Source organism: Larimichthys crocea, chromosome XXIII, assembly GCF_000972845.2.
Source record: "Larimichthys crocea isolate SSNF chromosome XXIII, L_crocea_2.0, whole genome shotgun sequence".
NCBI classification, from domain to species: Eukaryota; Metazoa; Chordata; class Actinopteri; family Sciaenidae; genus Larimichthys; species Larimichthys crocea.
In genome coordinates, this window is record NC_040033.1 from 9082569 (window position 1) to 9103878 (window position 21310).

At 40.5% G+C, this 21310-nt stretch overlaps 1 protein-coding gene across 1 annotated transcript in view; it reads right to left on the minus strand.

Moving 5' to 3' along the window:
* The window catches only part of LOC104937488 (sodium/hydrogen exchanger 9), a 57010-nt gene extending 36291 nt beyond the window's left edge, over positions 1-20719 (minus strand). The window contains exons 1-8 of the mRNA XM_027274177.1: positions 20490-20719; positions 19430-19629; positions 15901-15978; positions 15653-15729; positions 12021-12136; positions 6074-6179; positions 3709-3847; positions 2574-2679 (exon numbers count right to left, since the gene is read on the minus strand). Of these exons, the coding sequence (XP_027129978.1) occupies positions 2574-2679; positions 3709-3847; positions 6074-6179; positions 12021-12136; positions 15653-15729; positions 15901-15978; positions 19430-19629; positions 20490-20640 (973 nt within the window). The 5' untranslated portion in view covers positions 20641-20719. The remainder of the gene's footprint in view (positions 1-2573; positions 2680-3708; positions 3848-6073; positions 6180-12020; positions 12137-15652; positions 15730-15900; positions 15979-19429; positions 19630-20489) is intronic.
* Positions 20720-21310: the final 591 nt, after the last annotated feature.

Below are 21310 nucleotides of genomic sequence, written 5' to 3' on the forward strand. Positions count from 1 at the left end.
CCTGATTTTCAAATTTAAACTTGGAACTGATGGTGAAATGTGAGAAATGTTAGCAAAACAATGCGTCTAAGAGTTGTCCTAAAAGTCAAAGAATCCAATTGAATCCTCCTGTGTGCAGCTACTTCTGCATTCGAGTATAAAATATTTGACAGATCAGATCTGACTGGCCCAACCCTGTATCCACCCATTGTCAAGGTTCCAATGAAGTCCAGCTGTATAAACAGCTTCATCAAAATGTGCCGGACAACACAATTGAAGCATCATCATGTTTTTGGCCAAAGAGCTGACTTCAATTTCTACTCCAGAGACATAAAGCTCTGGGAATGATAAATGCTAAAGTATGACATCATTGGAGAAGATCATGCCAGATGCGGAGGAACAGAAATTACCAAAAGGCAAACAAAGTACAAAGGGGAGAAAGGAAAGCAATGCAAACTAAAAAGGCAGCTCCACAGAGAGAGGAAACAGGGTGGAGGGAGCGATTAGGGCCCCTGCTGGTTAAGAGGAGGCTGGCCAGAGCAGCGAGCTGGAATTTGAAATGCATAGCATGAAAGGTGTGTTGCTGCCTCACAGGACATGCTGGCTTTGTTGCAGAAATTCAATTTCACATTTTTGCTCCCTCTACTTTGAGAGAGAATCACAGAAGATGAAAAAATGTAAAATTACTGTGATGGGTAGCAACGGTTAGAGGACAGAGCTGGCAGTAACCAGCAGAGAAAAGATGGCACCTCTGGTTCAGGCTACTAAGTGGAGCCAGTCCATTACTTTCTCTCCACTATCCACCTTCTCACTGGGATGGTGACCTGTGCCTGCACTTTGCCACTCCCCGTTCACAACGTCCTTTCCAGCACTGTTCAACAGAGTCTAATGGAGCAATCCAGCATGGCAGATCTCATTTTGGTTCCATTTGGTTCAGGGCAACAACAACCTCCTTAGTTTACCTAATACTGACAGAGGTAACACATCATCCACCATCTACACTCTTCCACGCAGGGCACTTGGCAACAGATGAGATGCATCCCATAATGAGCAGTTTTGAGGGGCATAGGATTAATGATAGCAGGTCTCCCTGCAAGGCTGAGGGTCATTAGGCGCACCCTCACTAAACTCCCGCTATTAGCAAAGACAGAAAGAGCCGCGATTACCAAAGGACACCAGGGAGAACTCCCATCGCTCACTGGGTTGCTCTGTATGAGGTACCAATTCACCCCAAATGGATCATTGCACAGAGTAGCACCCTACAGATTAATTTTGTCAGAGTTCAATTCTGTAACAAGCCTATTGAAGATTGCAACAGGACTCATTTTTAGGTCTCACGATTTAAAGATTTTAGTTAAGACTTAAGTATTTTTACTATTCGCACTGGTAATGCAGTACAGAAAAGTTGCATCTGCAATAAAAATACCCAAGGATCTGCATCAGATGCTGAGAATCACTTCCTAGGCTCTGCTGCGGTGTGCCTCCCACCCTGGGCAGCATTCAGTGCGGTGTACTTTATAGACAGGTCATCTGGGTCCAATAGACAAAGGTTATGCTATTTCATTAAAACAGTCTTCTCCTCCTCCACAGGCCACAGGGAGTACTGCCAAGTAAGAGGGAGCTCTACAGCATCAGCTGAATGAGTGCAATCCCTCTGACACAATAAGGGCAGGAGGAACAACAACTCTAATGCCTCCATGTACACCACATTCATATTTCAGTAACTACATTAGGACTGGTCGACAAAGAAACAGATGAGGACAATTTCAGGCACTTGAGCCAAGTGATTGTTGTTTTCCTAACAAAAAGGTACCCAAGATTTTAATATCCTATGAATCAGCAAAAGTGAAACATCTAACAATATAACACAAACACATAAAGAAATCAAAGCATGAATGGTAATGCATGGCATGTTGTATCCATTTTTACATCAGGCCTGAGTACTACTTGACTTTCTAGGAAATCTGTGCATACAGCTAAGGAAAGAATGTTATTATGCTGTTATTGCTTGCTACTATCTGCAGTGCCATCTCCAAACCAAAAGCACAAACATGCTCAGACAGAGGCGGGCGAACAGCACTTTAAAATGAGTTATGGGGGTTGAGTCCAGAATGGGATTGGTACCTGCAGTTCCCTGTAGAGAGGAGATGGCTTAATACTTTCTCATTTGTACATTACTGACTCGCTACAAGGATTCTCAGATAGGTAACATATGTGTGTGTATGTAAGGGAAAGGGAATCTTCTAATGCTGGTGTGGGCTGAATAAGAATTCCATTTGTTCTTGAGCTGGGAATTGTGCAGATGGTCATGTTCAGACAACAGAGAATGTGCACACATCGTTCACAGGTTTGTGGCGTGCCAGTGGCCACAGAGACGCTTTGAAGCAGCAGAGCTTGCCAGTCCAACAGCTGCTAGTGCCACTGATATTCTGCAGCAGTGAGCAAGTCAGTGCATGCAGTCGGGAAGAGACGCCTGAGGGGAAAAGGGCAGCAGTTCACAAAACAGGATTTGTGTTCTGTCTGACCTCAGCGCCACACAGAGCACTAACATGGCAACACACACACACACAACATGTAAGTCATACAGCGCTCACCTGAAAGTCCACTGGCTTCAGCTGAGAGGAAGCTGCTCCAGGACAGCAGGAAGAAGACCGATGTTTCCAGCAGTGGATTCTCACACAGCCGAGTGAATTTGGTGAGGTGGAGAGAGAGTTAAAGACGTACAAGAAGATAATCAGAGTATTTAGCACCAATACATGGCTGAAATTGAACTGCAATACAAATTTACGACTGTTGCAGATGACACGCGCTCTTCAGTGTGACAGTGGGCAGGCAGAAAAATGCTGCAATATCTTTAAATAAAAAAACAACAACTGCAGGAGATACTCACTAAGCCAGGGGTGCTGCCACATAGAGTAACAGAGTGAGTCTTAATGAGATCTTTTCTGCAAGTTCCCCATCAGATAACCAAGTCCACATCCCACTCCTACTTTTTCACTGTCCTTACATGCCTTCTAGGAAAGCATCCTCGTAAACCATACAGAAAATAAGTTGTGTATTTGTGATTTTCACGCAGAGGTAGGTTTACTGTAAATATTGCAATTTTAGGACTGCTAATTGTTTACAGTTTGCTGCTCTTCCTGCATTCCTGACCCCTTGGTTTACAATAATGAAAACACCATGCCTCGTCTGATTGTTTTTGTAATTAAAACGGACAGGTACAGCAAGTAATTAAAAGATAACTGAGCAACTGTACATCAAAGTGGACCTCTTTAAGAAATGACCGTTTGAAGAGACAGCACAAAAGGGCATGCTGTTGCTATGTTTAGCATCAGCAAAATCTAATAAATGCTCACTTTGTGCTTTGCCCGCACCCAGAGATTAGTCACTGTAAATAAGAGCTGAGCTGGGCCCTAAACCTCTCATGACACTGCCTCATTTTTCATCCTAAAGTCTTATTACTAAAAGATCAGAGAGAAATGCTGGACAACAGCGCAAGTCGAAACTTCATCAGAGGCTATTGGCTTGATTGACGACCTCTCTGCAGCCATTACTGTCGCAGGAGCACTTTAGGCTTAGCCACGTTGCTTTTGTTGATAAAGGTGGTACAGTAGGGGTTTGTTAGAGAAGCAATTACCAAGTTGAGGAAGTGGATAGATTGCAGCGGATGCTGAGGTGATAATTGAGTTTGGGGTGCAGAGGCAGAGATGGGAGGGGGTGAAAGGATATGAGGGCTGTTATGACTGTGAATATGAAACCCAGGAGGAAGGAACCGGCAAGCACTCCAAGAAAATAACCAACAGAGAGGAAGAAGGCGGAGGGGTCGAAGCTGTGTCCGGCACCCATCTGGCTATAGGTGGTGATGGCACTGGAAGACAAATTGAAACAACATACTGGAAAAAAGGGTTATGAGAAAAAAAAGACATGAGCTGTTGTGGAACAAAAAGAAGCCAACAGCACAGTCACGACAGAAATAAATATGAGTGTTACAGATGCTGAAATATTAAAGCAATGGCTGGTTTATGGCTCTCAAACAAGTGCAGCCGTCAGAAATACAGCTCACTAGGTTCTTGGTGTAAACCAGTCCGGAGCAGTGAGCATAAATTCACATGCTTATTATGCTGAGCTAAGCCTTTAAATGCAATTTATTGGAGTCATTCCTAAGAATACATGGCCTTTCTTTAGAAGTTAAATCCCTCCCTGAAAAACAATCCATTCTGAGTTATTTTCCTCAGAGACGTCCCTTAGTAGTTAGTGGAAACAGGGGAAATACTACTGTTGTTCAGAAAGACAGCAGCAGCGTTGTGCTATTTACCCTGCTGTAAATATTTACTTTGCAGGGGGGAGGGGAAAGACTTCCACATGGAAGTCATTAAGTGCAAAGAAGGGCCTCAGAGGGAGGAGAGGGAGAAATTTGAAGGGAAGTAGAAAGAGAAGGCCTGAGGAGGAGCAAGCAGAAACATGCACCCATGTGAGTGGCTGATGGAGCTGTCTTTATGGAATGACGGGACTTCTTTACCCAACACAGACTGTTTTAAAAGCATGCTACTGAATCAGGTTCCTACATTGTACTGTACACAGCTCACAGAATCTTATTTTATACTCCAGCTGCCATGAAAGTGGTTTGTTGAAGATCCTTATAGTGTCAAAGAGAATGTCTGACAAATGAACCCATAATGGATCTCCACTTTTCATGCTGTCAGGTTGAAATGAGCTAGCACACACCAGAACATGCCTTAATCTCCACAGCAAAAGGGGGAAGAATCAATCAAGCTGTCGCTAATGAGCTCAGCAAGCTGAAAAGGGAAAATCTATTATCCCCTCCACGAAAATAAAGACTCCAGTTGTGCTGGCACATTAAATTTGGTCACTAAATAACTTCAGTTGACCCTCTATGTGACCGTATCTTCAGGAATGCCAAGCTGTTAACTCAGAGTCCAACTTCCAAGTATATCTAAAGAGGAGTCAAAACTTCCAAGATATCAACAGAGGACCTGGCTGAATGGTGGCTGGGTCAGAGCTGCTGGAGCAGGAAGTTTACTGCCTGTGAGAGGGCACATCAGCGTAAGGTTGAGCTGCTCGGGGAGCTTGTTAAAATTCCAGTGCCAGGACCCCGCTTGGCTCACTAATAAGGGCTGGCTTTGTGTGAGGAGCCAGGGCGACCGGCAGGCTAGCGAGCCAGTCAAGTGACAGGAGATGGCATGAAGGCCGGTCACGCCACTCCAGGAACAAACATAGCACTATCTGACTGTTTGTGCGGGAAGACGTGCAGGCTCCCTCCTCTGCACTTCAATGTACACAGCGACAGCAGCCACGGCGTGAACACTACTATCTGCACACTCGCCTCCTTTTCTTTCCGCCTGAATGCCTCGGCCCATTTGTGCAATCGGCGAAAGAGTTGTCAGAGCATGCAGGTACTGTACATGGGATGTGTCAGTCTGTGTGAATACAATATGCAAATATGGACACATATCTTATCCCTGTCATCTTTCCACATTCATTTTTTCCATCTGTCAGCCAGGTCATGAATGTGAACCTGTCTCCTATCTCTCTGCTCCCCATCTGTTAGCACATCTACTTGTGCAGCTTTATTCACTAGCAACGCATAAACAGAGCAGACAATGACTGCGATGTGTGTGAGCAGGACAAACATGCATGTTTGTGCAATGTTGGAGGAGTAGCAGGGAATGAATGATGCAAATGATATGCATGGACAAGGCATGACTGCATCATGGCTACTTCAGTGATCGTCCAAGGGTTGTATGTGGTATTTTGTCTGAATCTGACAGTAGCTGTGTTAGCCGGGTTCGTTAGCTGGGAGTGTGTCTCCACTCTGGCAGTGAGTCTCTCCACTGAGTACCTTAATGAGATGCTGACAGTGCCAGGGGCAACTCGCTTACGCAGTCCACTGCAAAGCATCTGAGGCACTCATGCGGTTTTGCCAATCACACCCTTTCCTTAAAGCTGGCAGCATCCGTCGAGCCTTCCCTCCCCCACACATCCACCCCCATAATGCCAAATAGAAAAGACTGACCTCCCACACAATCAAACCTGGAAATATATTGCAATCCAAATCCTAAAGCAAGACACTCACTGCGTCAGGACGATGGCCACAGCGTCATTCAGGACACTCTCGCCAAACAGCAGGGTGTGCAGATCCAGGTCCACACGCAGCTCTGACAACAGGCCAAGTACTGAAACTAAGTAAAACAAAACAAGAGTTATTGCTTTTGCTACTGCAGGAAGTGCAATAACTCCTCTGCTAATCACACAGCTAAAGTGGTAAGGAGTATCACCTCTGGTGATACAAACGGGAAAAACCAGGGGAATTAAGGTAACAGTGTAACAATGAAAGCTGACAGAAAATGTCAGCACACTGACAGCACTGTAAAGAAGATTTTGACACTTAAACCAAGCAAAGACAAGTTTAGCTGGAGCTATAGAAAACATACAAAGCTTACGAAAGGACAAATGAAACAGAAAGAAACGCTGTGCTGATCATTGTCCCTTTTTTTAAATGGTTGTTGTGGACTATAAAGAAACACAAATCAAATGAACAAATAATTTGGCACGAAGCAGCATTTCAGTCCTCGATGCAAAATCTCAGTCTAAGTGTGTATTGCGTATTTTACAGGGTATACTTTCTGTTGTGGCAAATTATAGTCATACCACCTGTATTCGTGGCATGGCAATCTGTGCTGGCAGAAGTAGCAAGGGCATATATTGCAAATCATTTAAATAAAGTATACAGCTATATCGCCTTATATAATTCAGATGTTGGTAGCAACCAGCTGTTCCTACAAAATCCATATTGTTATAGTGCTGCAGTTTCTCTTTTATATGTGTTCTTGTTGGTGAGCATGAATATACATTATGGGAGTGTGTTTATTAGCCTGGGGTATTGCTGCAGTGTTCACTATAGAGGGAGATCACGACTAATATTCTGGGAATCGCTGGTGGGAAAGGGGGAGATTAAAGCTAAGATGCTGCAGCTGATTAAAACATCCAAAAGAAGCCAATTAAAGTCTAATATAGGGGAACTACAGACAGAGAGGTCCATGCTATAAATAATGTAAGATTCCCTCACTGCCAGAAACACATCTAGATTATAAAATTATGTATGGTTTCAAGAGAAGAATGAACATATAGTGATAGGTTGAAGGCCTGTGTGATCCTAATACATTTATTTTAGCCAGCAACAGTGGAGAGGCAAACAGGAAATGTGAGTGTGTGGGGGGGTATGACATGGCCATGAGGCTACAGAGGTGCTCTGCCTCTCTGTGGAGATGTGTCTGTTTCACCAGCACTGATAACTGGACAGGGGTCTCTAGCATTTACTCTAACCTAAGTGGACAGTTGACCCTCTTCTGTGATATCAAGGTGTGAGCTGAATAAGTTAGATGCTGGGAACAGGGCCCCTAACCAAACAAACCTCTTACATTGGGGGGAAATATCCGAGGACTACATGACCCAAAGTCTATTTACCCTCTGTGATTTTCTTTTTTCATTTTTGAAGAATAAAGGGTGAGGTTACTGGCCCCAAAGAAAATTATGGTTCAAACACAGGCGAGCAGAAATGCTTAAGGACCATCATTTTTTTATACACAAAGAATAACATTTTTCAAATGGTGGCCAATGAACACAGAAGTTCTGGGTCAGCGAAACCCTTACTCGCTCTGTCCCTCATAATAATATAATTTGTCTTGAGTAGTAATAAAAGGCTCATAGCACAGAATGTGGCAGAAATTAAAGTTGCTAAAAAAGCTTGCATGCTTTGAAACCATATTTGAAATTTGATAAACTGAAATATTAATGGTATTGAATGTTTTGTATTTCCTGTTAACAGTAGTTGCAACACAGTCAGCAGTTTAAAATCAGAAATCAATAAAATGCATGCTGGGGTAATCTACGTTATTATTCATCCTAATGAAAACGCAATCTTTAACTTGCATTCCACGTCATGTGTAGAAAAGCAATTTCTCAGCTCGTTTATGATGAAAATTACAAACGCATTACTCACGTATTTATACAGCTGCATCTCTCAGCAAACTACATCCGCTGAGTGGAATACGAGCTGAACTCCAGGGTGAGTTCACCAACAGTAAACATCAAGCGGAAGATGCTGGGCATATGAATGAGTGCATGCACACACAACATGCTCAGCACCGCAGGGCAGCTAAGCGTTGGCTCTGAGTGACAAGACGGATACTGACATTGACGAGGCGATGACGCGCCTGTCAGCTCCTCACTCTGTGACACCTTAAGTATCTCTGGCAAGATATCGGCTGTAGTATTGTCGGTTCTATGTTTACTGATATTGTAGGTTACATTACATTAGATTAAGTTTACATCAGATTAGATTACATCCACTAATACATTAAGATAGATTGATGGGTATACACACAGCAGATAAGAGCTATGCACTGGCACAAATCTGTATTGTAACAACCACAAGAAAAACCAGAAGTGTCAAACAAGCAAAACAAAATTATCATATAACAATAACATTGTCAGATACGGAGAAAGACACACACAAACACACACACACATGTGTCATAAGGATCTAAGCATGGACAGGAAAACAGAAACAGAGCAGCACCATACTGAAGGCCAGGCAATACTCTATTCAAAACAATAACAGCTCCCAGTAGATTCATATTCCACCTGTTGCAGCAAAAATAATCCTATAAATTAGTTTCAGGGAAACTTGTGATATGAATAATGAGTGAACTCTGATAGCAGCTTTTGGCGCTGTAGTGAACACAAGGCCAGTAAGTGCATCGCAGCCGGTACACAACCAGACTGACAATAAGAGCAGTGGCAAGAGAGCAGCCTCAGGACTTGTTTTGACAGATCTGGCTCTTTGGTCTTTGACAGGTTTAAAGCTCTTCCTGGTTGGGGAAAATCCTTTATCTGGAGAGGGTGAGGTAGGCCCTGGAGTCAGGATCGTTCCATATCCCTGCTCCCATAATGCCTGGCTGATGACAGCATGTCGTGCGCCAGTCACGCTGCAAGATGAGGGGGAAAAAAAAAAAAAAAAAAAAGCCAACCCATCACACACACAGATAGGCACACACACACAAGGGTGCGGGTTGGCTGTGTTGTCATGGCAACCTCGTCCTACAGCTGTCAAGTGTTCATCAGTTTCCACAGCAACACCATAAGGTGGAGAGAGTAGACAATTATTTCAGACATAATACAGTTGAAAGGGTCGAATGGAGGCCTCATTAGGTCAAATTACACTGCTGCAGAGGTTTAGCAGAGGCTAAGCTCATGGCCATATCAGACAGAGAGCTTGGGATTTACTCACTGATTTCACCAAATTAGGCAGATATAATACTGAAAGCGTTGCATTACGAATGAGACATCGGTCAAAAGGGAACTGCTGGCACTGACACATACTCAAACAGGGGTCAGGAGTCTTTCCTTGATAGGTCAGCACAAGGTCTCTTTAAAATTTTAATTAATTCTAATTACTTTTAAAAAGCAACTGGGCGGAAAAAATGTAATTCTGCTAAAGTCTTAAAATATCAAACTGCTTATTGCTTCTTTTTTTTTAAACCAGGTTATTACCAGTCTTGAACCAACATCATCTAAAACTTAAATATGGCCCAAAAGCTGACGGGTAGAATAAATATTGGCAAATGTTTGATTCTATCTAAATAAACAATGTGTAAGCATGGTAAAATAACCAATATAATATTACTGGTAGGTTGTATCCATGTGTTGTATATGTAACTGTGTTTTAAATGTTCACTTTAAATAAAGGTAGTTACTGCAGACATCTGATGTACAGATCTACAGATACTAGAGCTGTAAACAAAGCAGTTCCAATTCTCTCCAACATATGAAGAGAAATATGTACGTGCAATGTTCAAGATAAAGAAAAAGAAAATAAATAAAAACAAAATACAAAGATAAAAGTGCCTCTGCCTCCACCCTCACAAAAAAAGTCTTTCTTTGAGAAGTTAAGTGAGGGTTATACCAACCTTTTGTAACCATCCCTGAGGCTAGAGGATGCAACGCAGCAGGCGTTCCACTTTGTGACCTGAGCCATGTGTCTTATTCTGAGTCTAAGAAGAACAATTTTCATGGCTATAGAGCTTTGGGGGTTTAAATAACACCAGCAATTTAAAAATCAACAGATGCACGCTGAAATTAACAAATAAGTCCATGCACTGGATATTTGTGCCTATTTCCAAATGAATAACAATAGGTAGTGATGACGTACTCAGTGATGTAAGTATTTCTCAGATTCTGTCTGTCTGCCCTTACTAGAAATAGCTGGAGCCTATACTTCAGTCATAGAGGGCGACAGAATCACAAGGATATTATTTCAGAGCAGCCAAACCAGCAGACTGTCATTGTCATATTTAGTCATATTTAAGAATGCTGACTCCAAAAATACCAGTATCAGCCTTAAAAAACCCACCATGTGTATTTTGTCTGTAATTGTAAAGTCCTTCTCAGGTTGTTAATGGCTTGAATTGTAGCTGCAGTACTAATTAGGATTTAAATTAATTAAAAAAAAAACATTCCTAGCAATGGCAAAATCCCCATATGCCAGAGCACTGCTGTTTGCTATCTGCTGTTCCCAGATTTAGCTTTCATTTAGTCATTATAGCTGCAATGAGAAGCTGGCCTATCAAATATCACTGTTATATTACATATTCCATTACATTGCAACCAAAGTGGCAAATAAATTGGGCTTCCATTTCATTCAAAGCTTGACTTGGGGCCTGCAATGACTTTCACAGTGTTCTCAAGATCCACATCATGAGTCAGATAGAAAACCGGAGGGCTGTCACACAAGGGTTATACATGGACCAAATGCCCTATTCCACAAAACTAAATTAAGGCACTGTGCAAAGGTAAGCCTGTGACTGTTTTTGAGTGTTTTGCTGCTTTTGCTCCCCATAAATGCAAATGTAAAAGGGAGAGGAATGGACAGGGACATTTTAATGGCCCCTTTTCACTGAATCAAAGAGCCGGCACTATATTTGGTCAGCACGAGATGGAGAGACAGCCTAGGGGTCTTGGTGTTTGGGCCATCAATGGATCGCAGTGCGATTCCAATCAAAGTGACGAGGGTGCTGGGGTTGGAAAGGGATGAGCATGGCAAAATAACACCAGTCAGAGGGACAGCTGCAGCATGATTTACAGCTCCTCTTTGACACTCACCCAGATCAACCACTTATTGGTATACATAATTCATTACCAAATGAGGACATTAACATTGCCACTGTCACGGAGTCACAAGATGCCTTATGACATCCCACTTGACTGCTCTTGAATAACACAGATTATATTGTGGTTCCACTTAGGAAAAAAGGTGCACCGAATTCAAAGCAGCTGCATCCACTGAAAGGGCATTGTGACTTTGTTCCTTCATATAGGCTTGGCTATCAATCTCTCTGTGTCACTGTGCAAATGGAGGTAAACAAAGAAGAGGATGTCTATACATGGAGCGCTGTTTCACTGATGTAGAGGTAAATGTGTATTAAAAGGGTCGACATATCATTGATGTCCAAGTTGAGTAATATTAATTTTGGTTTTATGTGGATAACAAGCACCCTGCATAGATTTACACCTGAGAGTATCGTGTGCAATAGGAAAAAAGGTATAGATAGAATGTTTGACCTTTTTAAACATGCTATCTCATATTTTGTTGTTGTTGTCGTGTGTGTAGATTTATTTATTTCTGCAGTTTCTGGGGTTTGATTTAGTACTGCAAATTCAAGATGTTCTCTACAGTATCAGACAACAACATTTGGGTGTACAGTCATAGAACATCATACATCTGCGATATCTTTTTTTCCTTTCACTCATTTGTACATGTTTACCTAAGCTGTAACTGTCAAACATTCCTAAGAATATCTTTTGGCATTTTCTCTCTTGTGTTGTAAAGCAAAAAAAAAAAAAAGTAAGGAGTAGAATTCTGGAAGAGAGATCAGAGGTTTATATCTGTATAAAAAGCAGTAGTGTTTAAAAAAAAGAAATCAATGCTGGGGAGTGATTGTAGGAGTTATAAAGCAAGCTACCTGGGTCAGTGGCTGATATAATGGCACCAAAGAGGAGGCAATCAGTGAGGAGGAAGTCTCCATCTGCTGCTCGGCCCAACAGCACCATCAGTCTGGTGAATCCATAGACGCAGGCTCTGGGATTGAGGACAAACAGACAGAAGGACGCGTAGTGAGGTCACCAGGGAGCACCAGCCAGAGCAGGGCATATCAGTCATTCCTCTAACCACAGCAGGGCTTCCCCCAGAGTAGTCTGGGTAATGGGGCCAGACGCTACCAGCACATGAGTTGACCCGTTTCCAGGAAGTGGCTGCTTAGCACAGGTGGACACACAAAGCTGTGACTGTGCCGGGTAGCTTTAAATGTAACCACATTTATAGGTGTGTGTGGATCTCCCACCCCCACCCACATTACACATAATACACACATGACAAATACTTGCTAGACAGCTTTTGCCAGCAACTACCCATCTTAAACCCTGGCATCCTGACAACAGTAATACTGTGACACACTCTGCCGTGATAAAAGAGTTCCAGAATTATGAGCATGTGTTTGCGTGTGTGCACAAAATCACCTGAAAGACTAAAAACTATGAGAAGTCTTTGTGAAGGAGATTGAGATAGATATATGACTAACACAGGAGAGAAAGAAGAAGCTTTTTTAATCAGCTTTGGGGAAATGAAGCAAATCTAAAATCCAGCTTCCCCAGAATGCACCACTGTCTGCTCTATGGGCAAAAACTTGCTAACATGCCCATTCAGCATTCAACACTGCAGTCCAGCTCCTGACTGGTAACCGGTGTGTGTTAAGCAGTAATCCTGTTACTGTGAGGCATCCCATAATAATCAGTATGCCAGCATGTCCTCTGGGGAACCTTTCTGTCCACTGACATAACTCTGTTACCATGGTAACGACACACGACCTGTCCCCAAGGCCGGGGATTTAAAGTACTGCCCTCGGGTTGAACAACTAAGCTGTCTTATTTGTGTATCTTAAAGGGAGATTTGAGGCTATGGTAATGATGTTCAATATGTATGTGTGTGTGTGTATGTGTGTGTGTGTGAGTGAGGGATACACAGACAGAGAGAGAGAGTGAGTGAGACAGGCACACACAGACAGCGAACGAGAAGAAGTGCTTTATCAATTGAGTCAGTAAGGTTCCCTCACTCCCCTGGGTCTCTTTTCCCCATAGGAATACGGCAGACTCGCTAACAGGCAACATGATTGGTCAGGTCTGGTGCCTTAGCATCAAAGAATGCACACGTGACCTAACATGTCAAACCCTGTCTGGTATCCCAGGGGAACTAGGGTGTGTTTGACAAAGGGCACTCCTTAGAAAGGACTAATATAGGGGAGAAAAAAAAGAAGGGAAGTGAGGAGAGACGACTCTTTAACACTAGGTTTCAGCAGGTTGGAGGAGTCTATTAATTCCAGCTATAATATCATGAAGATAAGAACCCTTTTTCCATGAATATAAAACACTGTGAACCACTTAACAAAACATGACGGTGAAAATATGTATAAACAACAAGCACACTAAGAAACCTTTAAACACAGTGTTGGAAGAACATGAAGTAATATTGGCATCACTTTTATATCAACAGAAAAAGAAAAACATTTATACATTCAGAGGCGACTTTAATTAGGTACATCTGTACAGTGCAGCAGCCCAATCCAACCATACCATAACATTTTCTTTACATATACTATTTTTGCTGACACTGTCAGGAATGTGCAAATTTAACTATATGTTAATTACCAAGCTCTAGGTTAACTGTATTATATTACCATTTACATGTATGAGGGGAGGCAGAATATTAGACATACAACAATACCACTCAATGTAATTTAATCCAGTATACCATCACCATCATCTCAGTGCTAAAACATGTAACTTAATAATACCTCTGTGACATGGTGAACAAAAAACTAAAGGCAGCATTCAGTAAAAGCAGGGCAGGCATGCTGTCATTAGATTGTATAGGTGAACCTAATAAAGTGTGTACATTTCTGCATTTTTAGTGAAAACCGTGTACCTCCAAAACATCAGAAAGTAAAAAAACATAATAACAATAAAGTCCTTGTTCTGAAATGTTTTCAGAAAATAATTTTACAGTAATTTTCAATCATTTTCACAGGAACATTGGAGTTATGAGGTTTTCACACAGTCTGTGTGCAGCAAATTTGTGCATCAGTGCAAAAATCTCAATTTCCTCCAAAGTCTGAGAGCGCCATCTAGCTTTGTGTAGCCAGAAAAACAACACTGCACATCAGTAACAGAGCCACAGTGACGCAGGATTTGATTATCTAGTGTGTCAAGTTAAATCTAGTGTGCCCAGTTAATGCTTAATGTTTAAAGGTGCTGTTGTACTGCTCATAGCAGACAGCACAGGTGGATTAATAACCTTAACAATGGCTCCATTTCATGTGTGTCACTCAGTTCCAGTGCCTTGCGATTGTGCAGGCTCACTCACTCAGCGTGTCAGCGTAGTGGGACACTTAAACTGGAACAGTAATTAATGTTATTAGTTACAACAGTGTTTTTCCTGCCACATGAATGACAAAAAGGCCCATTGTACCACAATACAACCCACCATCGAGAGGCTGCGCACAGCTTGAAATTAATGACACAGCTCCTAAAAATAGTCTTTAAATCTTTAGTAAAAGCAGTTTACTTCCTTAAATACTACATTCCATTAAAATTATGTACCGTATAAAAACTCGAAAATATACTATGACAATCAGTATTCCGTCTACACTGTAGGTCTACTAATAGTACACGGTAAGGAACTGAGGCACAGCATGTGAAATGGCACAATATGACTTTTTTTTAATAGAAATGAAATAAAAAACAATTAGAATTCACTATAATCAAAACATGAACATATGTGTACTGTAAAAAACTAAAAATTGTTGCTTTGCAGCTTAATGTGCCTCTAACATGTAATCATAAGCACATTTTTAGTGTCATCTACTGTAGCAGTGTAGTTCTGACTGCAATCCTCCACCTCATCCTATCCATTCTTGTGTGAAGGAAAAATTACATCTGCTATGGGAAACTATAGAAACACGGCAAACATGGTGGAACCGTGGTGTAGGTATAAAAGACTCATTCAAAGATAACAAAAACATAACAATTCTTATTTTCAGGTCATTATACAATCGGGATGAGTGAGTACGCCATTATCTGTATCCATATCTGTACTCAGAATGGGCATAGCTTAAATCCGACATAGGCCGGACGAACTAGAAGTTGTTCACTGAAGCCTGAAATTGATATAGTTTGATGAGAGGCTGCTATATTTATTAGAAAACTATTTACATAACAGCCACAGAACTGAACTTCAGAGCAGTGTTCTGATCCTTTGTTTAAAAGGGCATTATCCATACTGGATACTTGTTTCAGCTGAGTACTCCCTCAACACTACTGTACACTAATGAAGTTATGCATATTATATTCCATTTCTGCCATAATTTAGTAAAGAGAGCCCCCTAATTCTCACACACCGGAGCTTTAACACCAGGAACAGAGTCAGAATTGGTGTATTTTGTATTATTTGTATATTATGTTGTACATTTTTAAAAAGCTTTGTTTTTTGTGTGTGTGTTTTTGATGTGATTTGTGTGAATGAATCAAAAAAAAAAAACCTTACCCTATGGTCATACAGCTGATTATCGTACCCAAAAAAGCAAAAGTCAGGACGGATCCAAGGTTGTCAATGAATCGTTTCTAGGACAGAAAATCAAACAAGCAGGTTTAAAACATGAAAAACATTGACATATATTTCATATAATAGCTGCACACAGTTTTTTTTCTGATGGAGATGCCGAAACAGAAAATCGAACAATCATTTGATGATGCCTTTACTTCAGGAGGAGGATGTCAGGACAGCAGTCTCACCTGATTAAGGATGTAAGCTCCATGGAAGATGATGGGTGGCAGGAACAGACTGAAAAGGACCTGAGGATCAAAGGTCTCCTGTAAAAGACAGAGCTGTTCTGTTGGTGACTGACAGGGCTCCGTGGGGAGTGAGAGGACGCCATTTACTGAATGTGACTGACTGACTGACAGAAGGATATTACACACGGGTTTTTCTCTTCAGCGTCTCTGTTTTGGCAGACAGACAGCAGTCCTTTTTTCTCTTTGAATCCCAATGTGACAATAGACTCCAGGTACCTTAACAACTTAAGATATCCTCTCTTTCTGAAAAAACTATTGCATGTTGTTTATAGAAAAAACGGGTGATACTTCAGGCTTGTGTGGCAATGTTCAGGCTTTTGCCTATAATAAAAATATACTAATATACTATACTAATAATTACTGTGTACTGTGCACCAGCATTCTGTGCAAGTACCCCGACTCTGACAGATGATTAAAGCAAAGCATAATACAAACTGAGAAGTCTAACTACTTGAGTCAGTCCTCAACAGAGAGGCTCAGCATTCATTAGAATGGGAATAAGCAAGCAGAGTATAGCCCCGCATGTTCAGACAACAGATGCATTAACATTAAACAGAATCCAAGCTGCTAACCACAACAACCTACATTACCTTCAAGACAAACGGAAAAGAAAGTGCAAGGTGTTCGCTTAACATACCATGCACGTTCACTGTCTGTTTCTCATCTTAGCCAATATGATGCAATACAAGCTGCACAGAAAGGTAGCCTTTTATGTCCTTCATCCTTGAATCCTTTTTATGTCCATTGTGGGTACATTCGGAGGATCAAACGGCAGTGATATTCAATTCGGATCAAAATAATCCTACTTTTTTCCTGATTCCTTCATCACACAAGGTCTCATTACATTGCTACAAATTAAATTCCAATTCGATTAAATTTCAGTCCAAGAGGCAAGATGTGGCGATGAGGCTTGCTCGCTTGAGGTAGGGCTGTGGTCATAGACCTTTCGAGAATGCTTTTAAAAAGTAAACAGACAAAACGTTGAAGCAGCCTGAATAGCATGAACATTTAAATATTTGAACACAGTCCTGTCTCTGTAAATGTAATATTTCCAGGACACACTTCATTTTTATAATCATGTGTGGCTATAGGGAAGATTATACTTTTTTAATTATCACTCCTAATGCTGAAAATCCCCTATAGAGTTAGGCGAGCACACATGCTTTCTCAGTGCTTGACACGTTTACTACAGCTACAAACGGCTCCTATCCTTCTGCTACTATCACCTGCCTTAATATAAATTGCTTTTTTGAAACTGCAATCACCCACACAGCAACATCCATGTATTTTTTTCATATGTGCAGACCGTGCATGACAAATTCAAAACTGTATAACAGAGACTAATACAGACACTGTAATCAATAAATTATGCATATGCTGGTGGTTTTATTCTAAAGGCCACCTGCTCCACACAGTCAAGGATGGAGGTGTGTTGTATACACTAATTGCCTCTTCAGCTGAGCAGCACTAAATTTAATCAGACCACAAACTTTAATGCCTTACTCCCTAGTGGAACATAATGGACTCAGTAATGCAATGAAATCCTTATCTCTCTCCCTGATATGTCCCCATATGTATCAGACGTAATGGCGTGAAGGCTACACAGAATGGCCTGACCAATGTAATGGCCTTTGTGGTAGCCTCTGCTGGTTTGCTAATGAGACCCCAGCATTCAGAGGACCCAAAGAGTCCAAGCCATTAGTGAAGAGTTACACTTGGCCCGGATGATTTGCAAGGTTCATGGTTGGCTTACTCCCTTTCTCACGAGTTGAAATATTTATTACATTTCCAAATATGCTCATTTCAGATCCTCTTGTGCTTTTTGGCGGAATTCTTGGCTTGGCTTGGTTGGCTTCTTTGATATGACAAATCTCTCTGATAGTACTTCTAAAATATAAAAGCGAGCCAGAAAACAGTAATGATACTAATGACAACCAGAGGCCCATCTCAAGGCTTAGGCTCTTCTACTTAGCAGTGATATTAGAGTCTCTGACTAATTCCTTTGTACCAAATAATTGCTGTGAGTAGTTTTTAACACTCTAGGTGGTGGTCCACTTCTAGCATTACTTCTGTTGCTCCTCAGTGAGAAAAAATAACACAAATATAATGCACTTTAATCAAATGTATTGAAATGAAATCCCTGTTTTCAAAGAATTCGAATAAGGCTTTCAGCATTGAAAAATATTAACCCTTTCTTTGTTTTAAGTGATAGTAAGTACTTTTAGGAGCATGTTTTTGATTGGATGCTTATTATTTTAGAAATATATTGGGATAAGAAGTATATTGGAAAACGTAAGGTTATCAGTGTGATCTTCAGACATCTATATACCAACATGATATATTATATTGTACTATATTTATATTATAGATCATGAGTGTAGTTGAGTGTAAGTGTGTTAAATATAACATAACTTAGCAAAAAGGATCAATTTTATGCTGTCAGTAGTGTTCATAAAAGTAACAGATGATAATTAAACACAGCGTCAAATCATAAGCAGCAGTGCATCTCTTCTACATTGAGAAAACGTCAGTGATGAACAGAGTGTGCAGCATTTTGATTTGAAATATTCTTCACACTATTACACTTCCCACCACTTTGTAACAGAAGATATTCTAACAGATATTCACAACCATGACCACGTTCTGTGAGATCTTCATCTAAGAAGAAAAAGCTGCAGTGGAAGTGGAGATTACCGAACGATGTTACATCTTTTCCTGCAGTGCCGAGCAATGCGGCTCCAATATTACAGTAACTCATTGTGGGAATTCTGCATGTAAACACACAAATACAAATGTATTTATAGTAACACATATTTCAAGAAAAAAATTGAATTGTTGCTTTTAAGAAAATGCTTGTATAAAGCTCTTTTCTGTTTCTGTTTTTTTGCTGAACCATTGTGTTGTTGTATCTAGTCTACTAAAGTCTGTGTATTGGTTTCTGTGTTTAGTTGCTTACTAATTTCCCCTTGTCCGCACAGCACACCTGAAAATGTAATCTCCTATATCTGTTCCTTAATAAATCCTTAATATAAGTTCAATTGCTCTCTTGCCCTCTTTCTCTCTGAACCACCACTCTTTTGCTTCCCTAATAACAAACAGACCATGCAAGCAATTTAGAGGAAAGCCAGTAAATAAGCACCATTAGGAGACTGTTGAGCATAGACAAGGTAAAAAAATATATAGATGTGATCAAAGGAGAAGCAGAAAACAGTGTTATTTCAGACTAAATAAAACTACATCAGAAAAATAGAAAGCATCCTTTATATACGGATATATACAATTTGTTTTTACACGTTGCCCCTGCAAAACTGATTAGCAACTTTTCAAAGTAAATGTTTAATTTGGAAAGGTTGTTTCACTTTTCAATAGTCTATTTTGTTGTGCTCTAACCTGCAGCGCCTATCCATATAAAATATTCATTTTGTAACATGTTTTTGAAGTGCAGGTAAAATAAAGTTGCCATAGTTACCATATGAGGAGCTGGGACCAGTGGGCATCTTTGGTTGATTTTCCCAACATGTCTAAAACAGTGAAGGTGTGATGTGATGTTGACCGTCAAGATGTGAGGAGTGCTGTTAAAACCACCACAGCTGCACACCGTCTCCATATTGTCCACATATTCTCCAGAGTCAAATGACAAGCATCTCACGATAAACCCCATGAGCATACCTGCAGAGGAGAACGAGAAGAAAAAAAAGAAAGGAAAGGCAGCTGTTATGAAAACTATGGCAATCCTGAAATATGCTACATTCCTGGAAAGATATTCCAGTGGTAAATAAATAATTATGCAGCTACTATAATGCAAAAAAACAAAACAAAAAACAATAACATAAGTTATCATAATGGTCTCTTTGAAGATTAAAAGAGAGCACAAATGTACCACATTGCATGTTATAGGGATGAAACATTTGTAAAACTACTCTTTAATATTATATGAATCAAGTATACTGTGGCCTTAATAGATTATTGCACCTGGACCAAGCAATAGACCTTTTTCACACTAGCCATTTTGACACTAGAGTCAGTACAGGTGTTTCCAATTATACTAATTAAGGTACCATTCCATTTATTGCAGCAGAGACTTGCCAACATGCACCACACCAGCACCCTGACTCTGTTTGACCTGAATGGAATACAACCTTAATTAGTATCATTGGTTACACCTGTGTTAAAATGTAAAAATGGCTGCTAAAAAGGTCTATTAATACACCCTATTTGGTGCAAGGCTATAGCTTCAATTTAAATGATGAAGCCAAGTATAATTTATATACAAACTCAACCATATCCTTACCCTTAATTTATTTTAACTTTAACAGTTATTTTCCACATAAAGATGAATGAGTCTAAACTCTACTTTGCCAATACAAATGGTGGATGAATAAAAAAAAATTGATGATATGAACATCCACTACATTCCTAGGCCCCAAAAATGTTTTTAATCGAAATTCTGATTTATCATTCATACTGTGAGCACAGGAAGTGTTGTTTAGAAATGACTTCCTGCTCTATACTCTAAATGAGGTACTCACCAAGAAACATCGCACCTCCAGTTTCATGAACAAGTCTATATTTAAACTGTCTTAATTTCCACACACTGAGGATGGTCATGAGCGCCAAGCCAATTGCAGCGAGTACCAATGATGCTGCATAGTTTTGTTTGGGCTCCATAGCGGCAGTCATCTTCAGGGGCCTGGGGGTCAAACTTTTCGGAAACCGCCGCTTCCCCTGAGACTCAGTAAAAAAACAGCAGCAACATCCGCATCAGCAACTCTTGAGATACTCGTGCTGCGTTTAATGCTGCTTGGAAATCTTTACTCTCTCTTTCACGGGTATAAACTATAAGATGCAAGAAGAATAACAATTGGCCAACAAGGTCTAATTAACATATTATAATAAAGCCTAGCCACAATTAAGCTTAATTTTTCTTCATGTCGTTATGTCTTATGGTATGCTTTAAAAAATATTTCTAGTATTTCAGGAAGCGTGTTAACGCACCACTCACCTTTCATTTCCCAGCAGATGGCGGTAAATGCAAACAAATGCAGGAGATGCACCACATCTCCTTTTTCACTGTCCCTCAACTCAAAGTGATTCATTAGGTTTGTTAGCTGCAAAATAAAACAAGTTCAGCTAATTATGTATGTCTGATAATAAGAAAATAAGGGGGCTTGTTTCTGTATTTTCCTCTTTGCTCACTCTCTCTGCAGCGTAAGTTTACATTTTAAGTATTTAATTTTAGATTATGCATTTTTTTTCTATAAAAGAAATAAATAATAATATAAAAAAAAAAGCTTTTAGACTGATGAGAAAAAATAGAAATCTGGTTGCAAACTTTGCGCCGGTGCGTTTC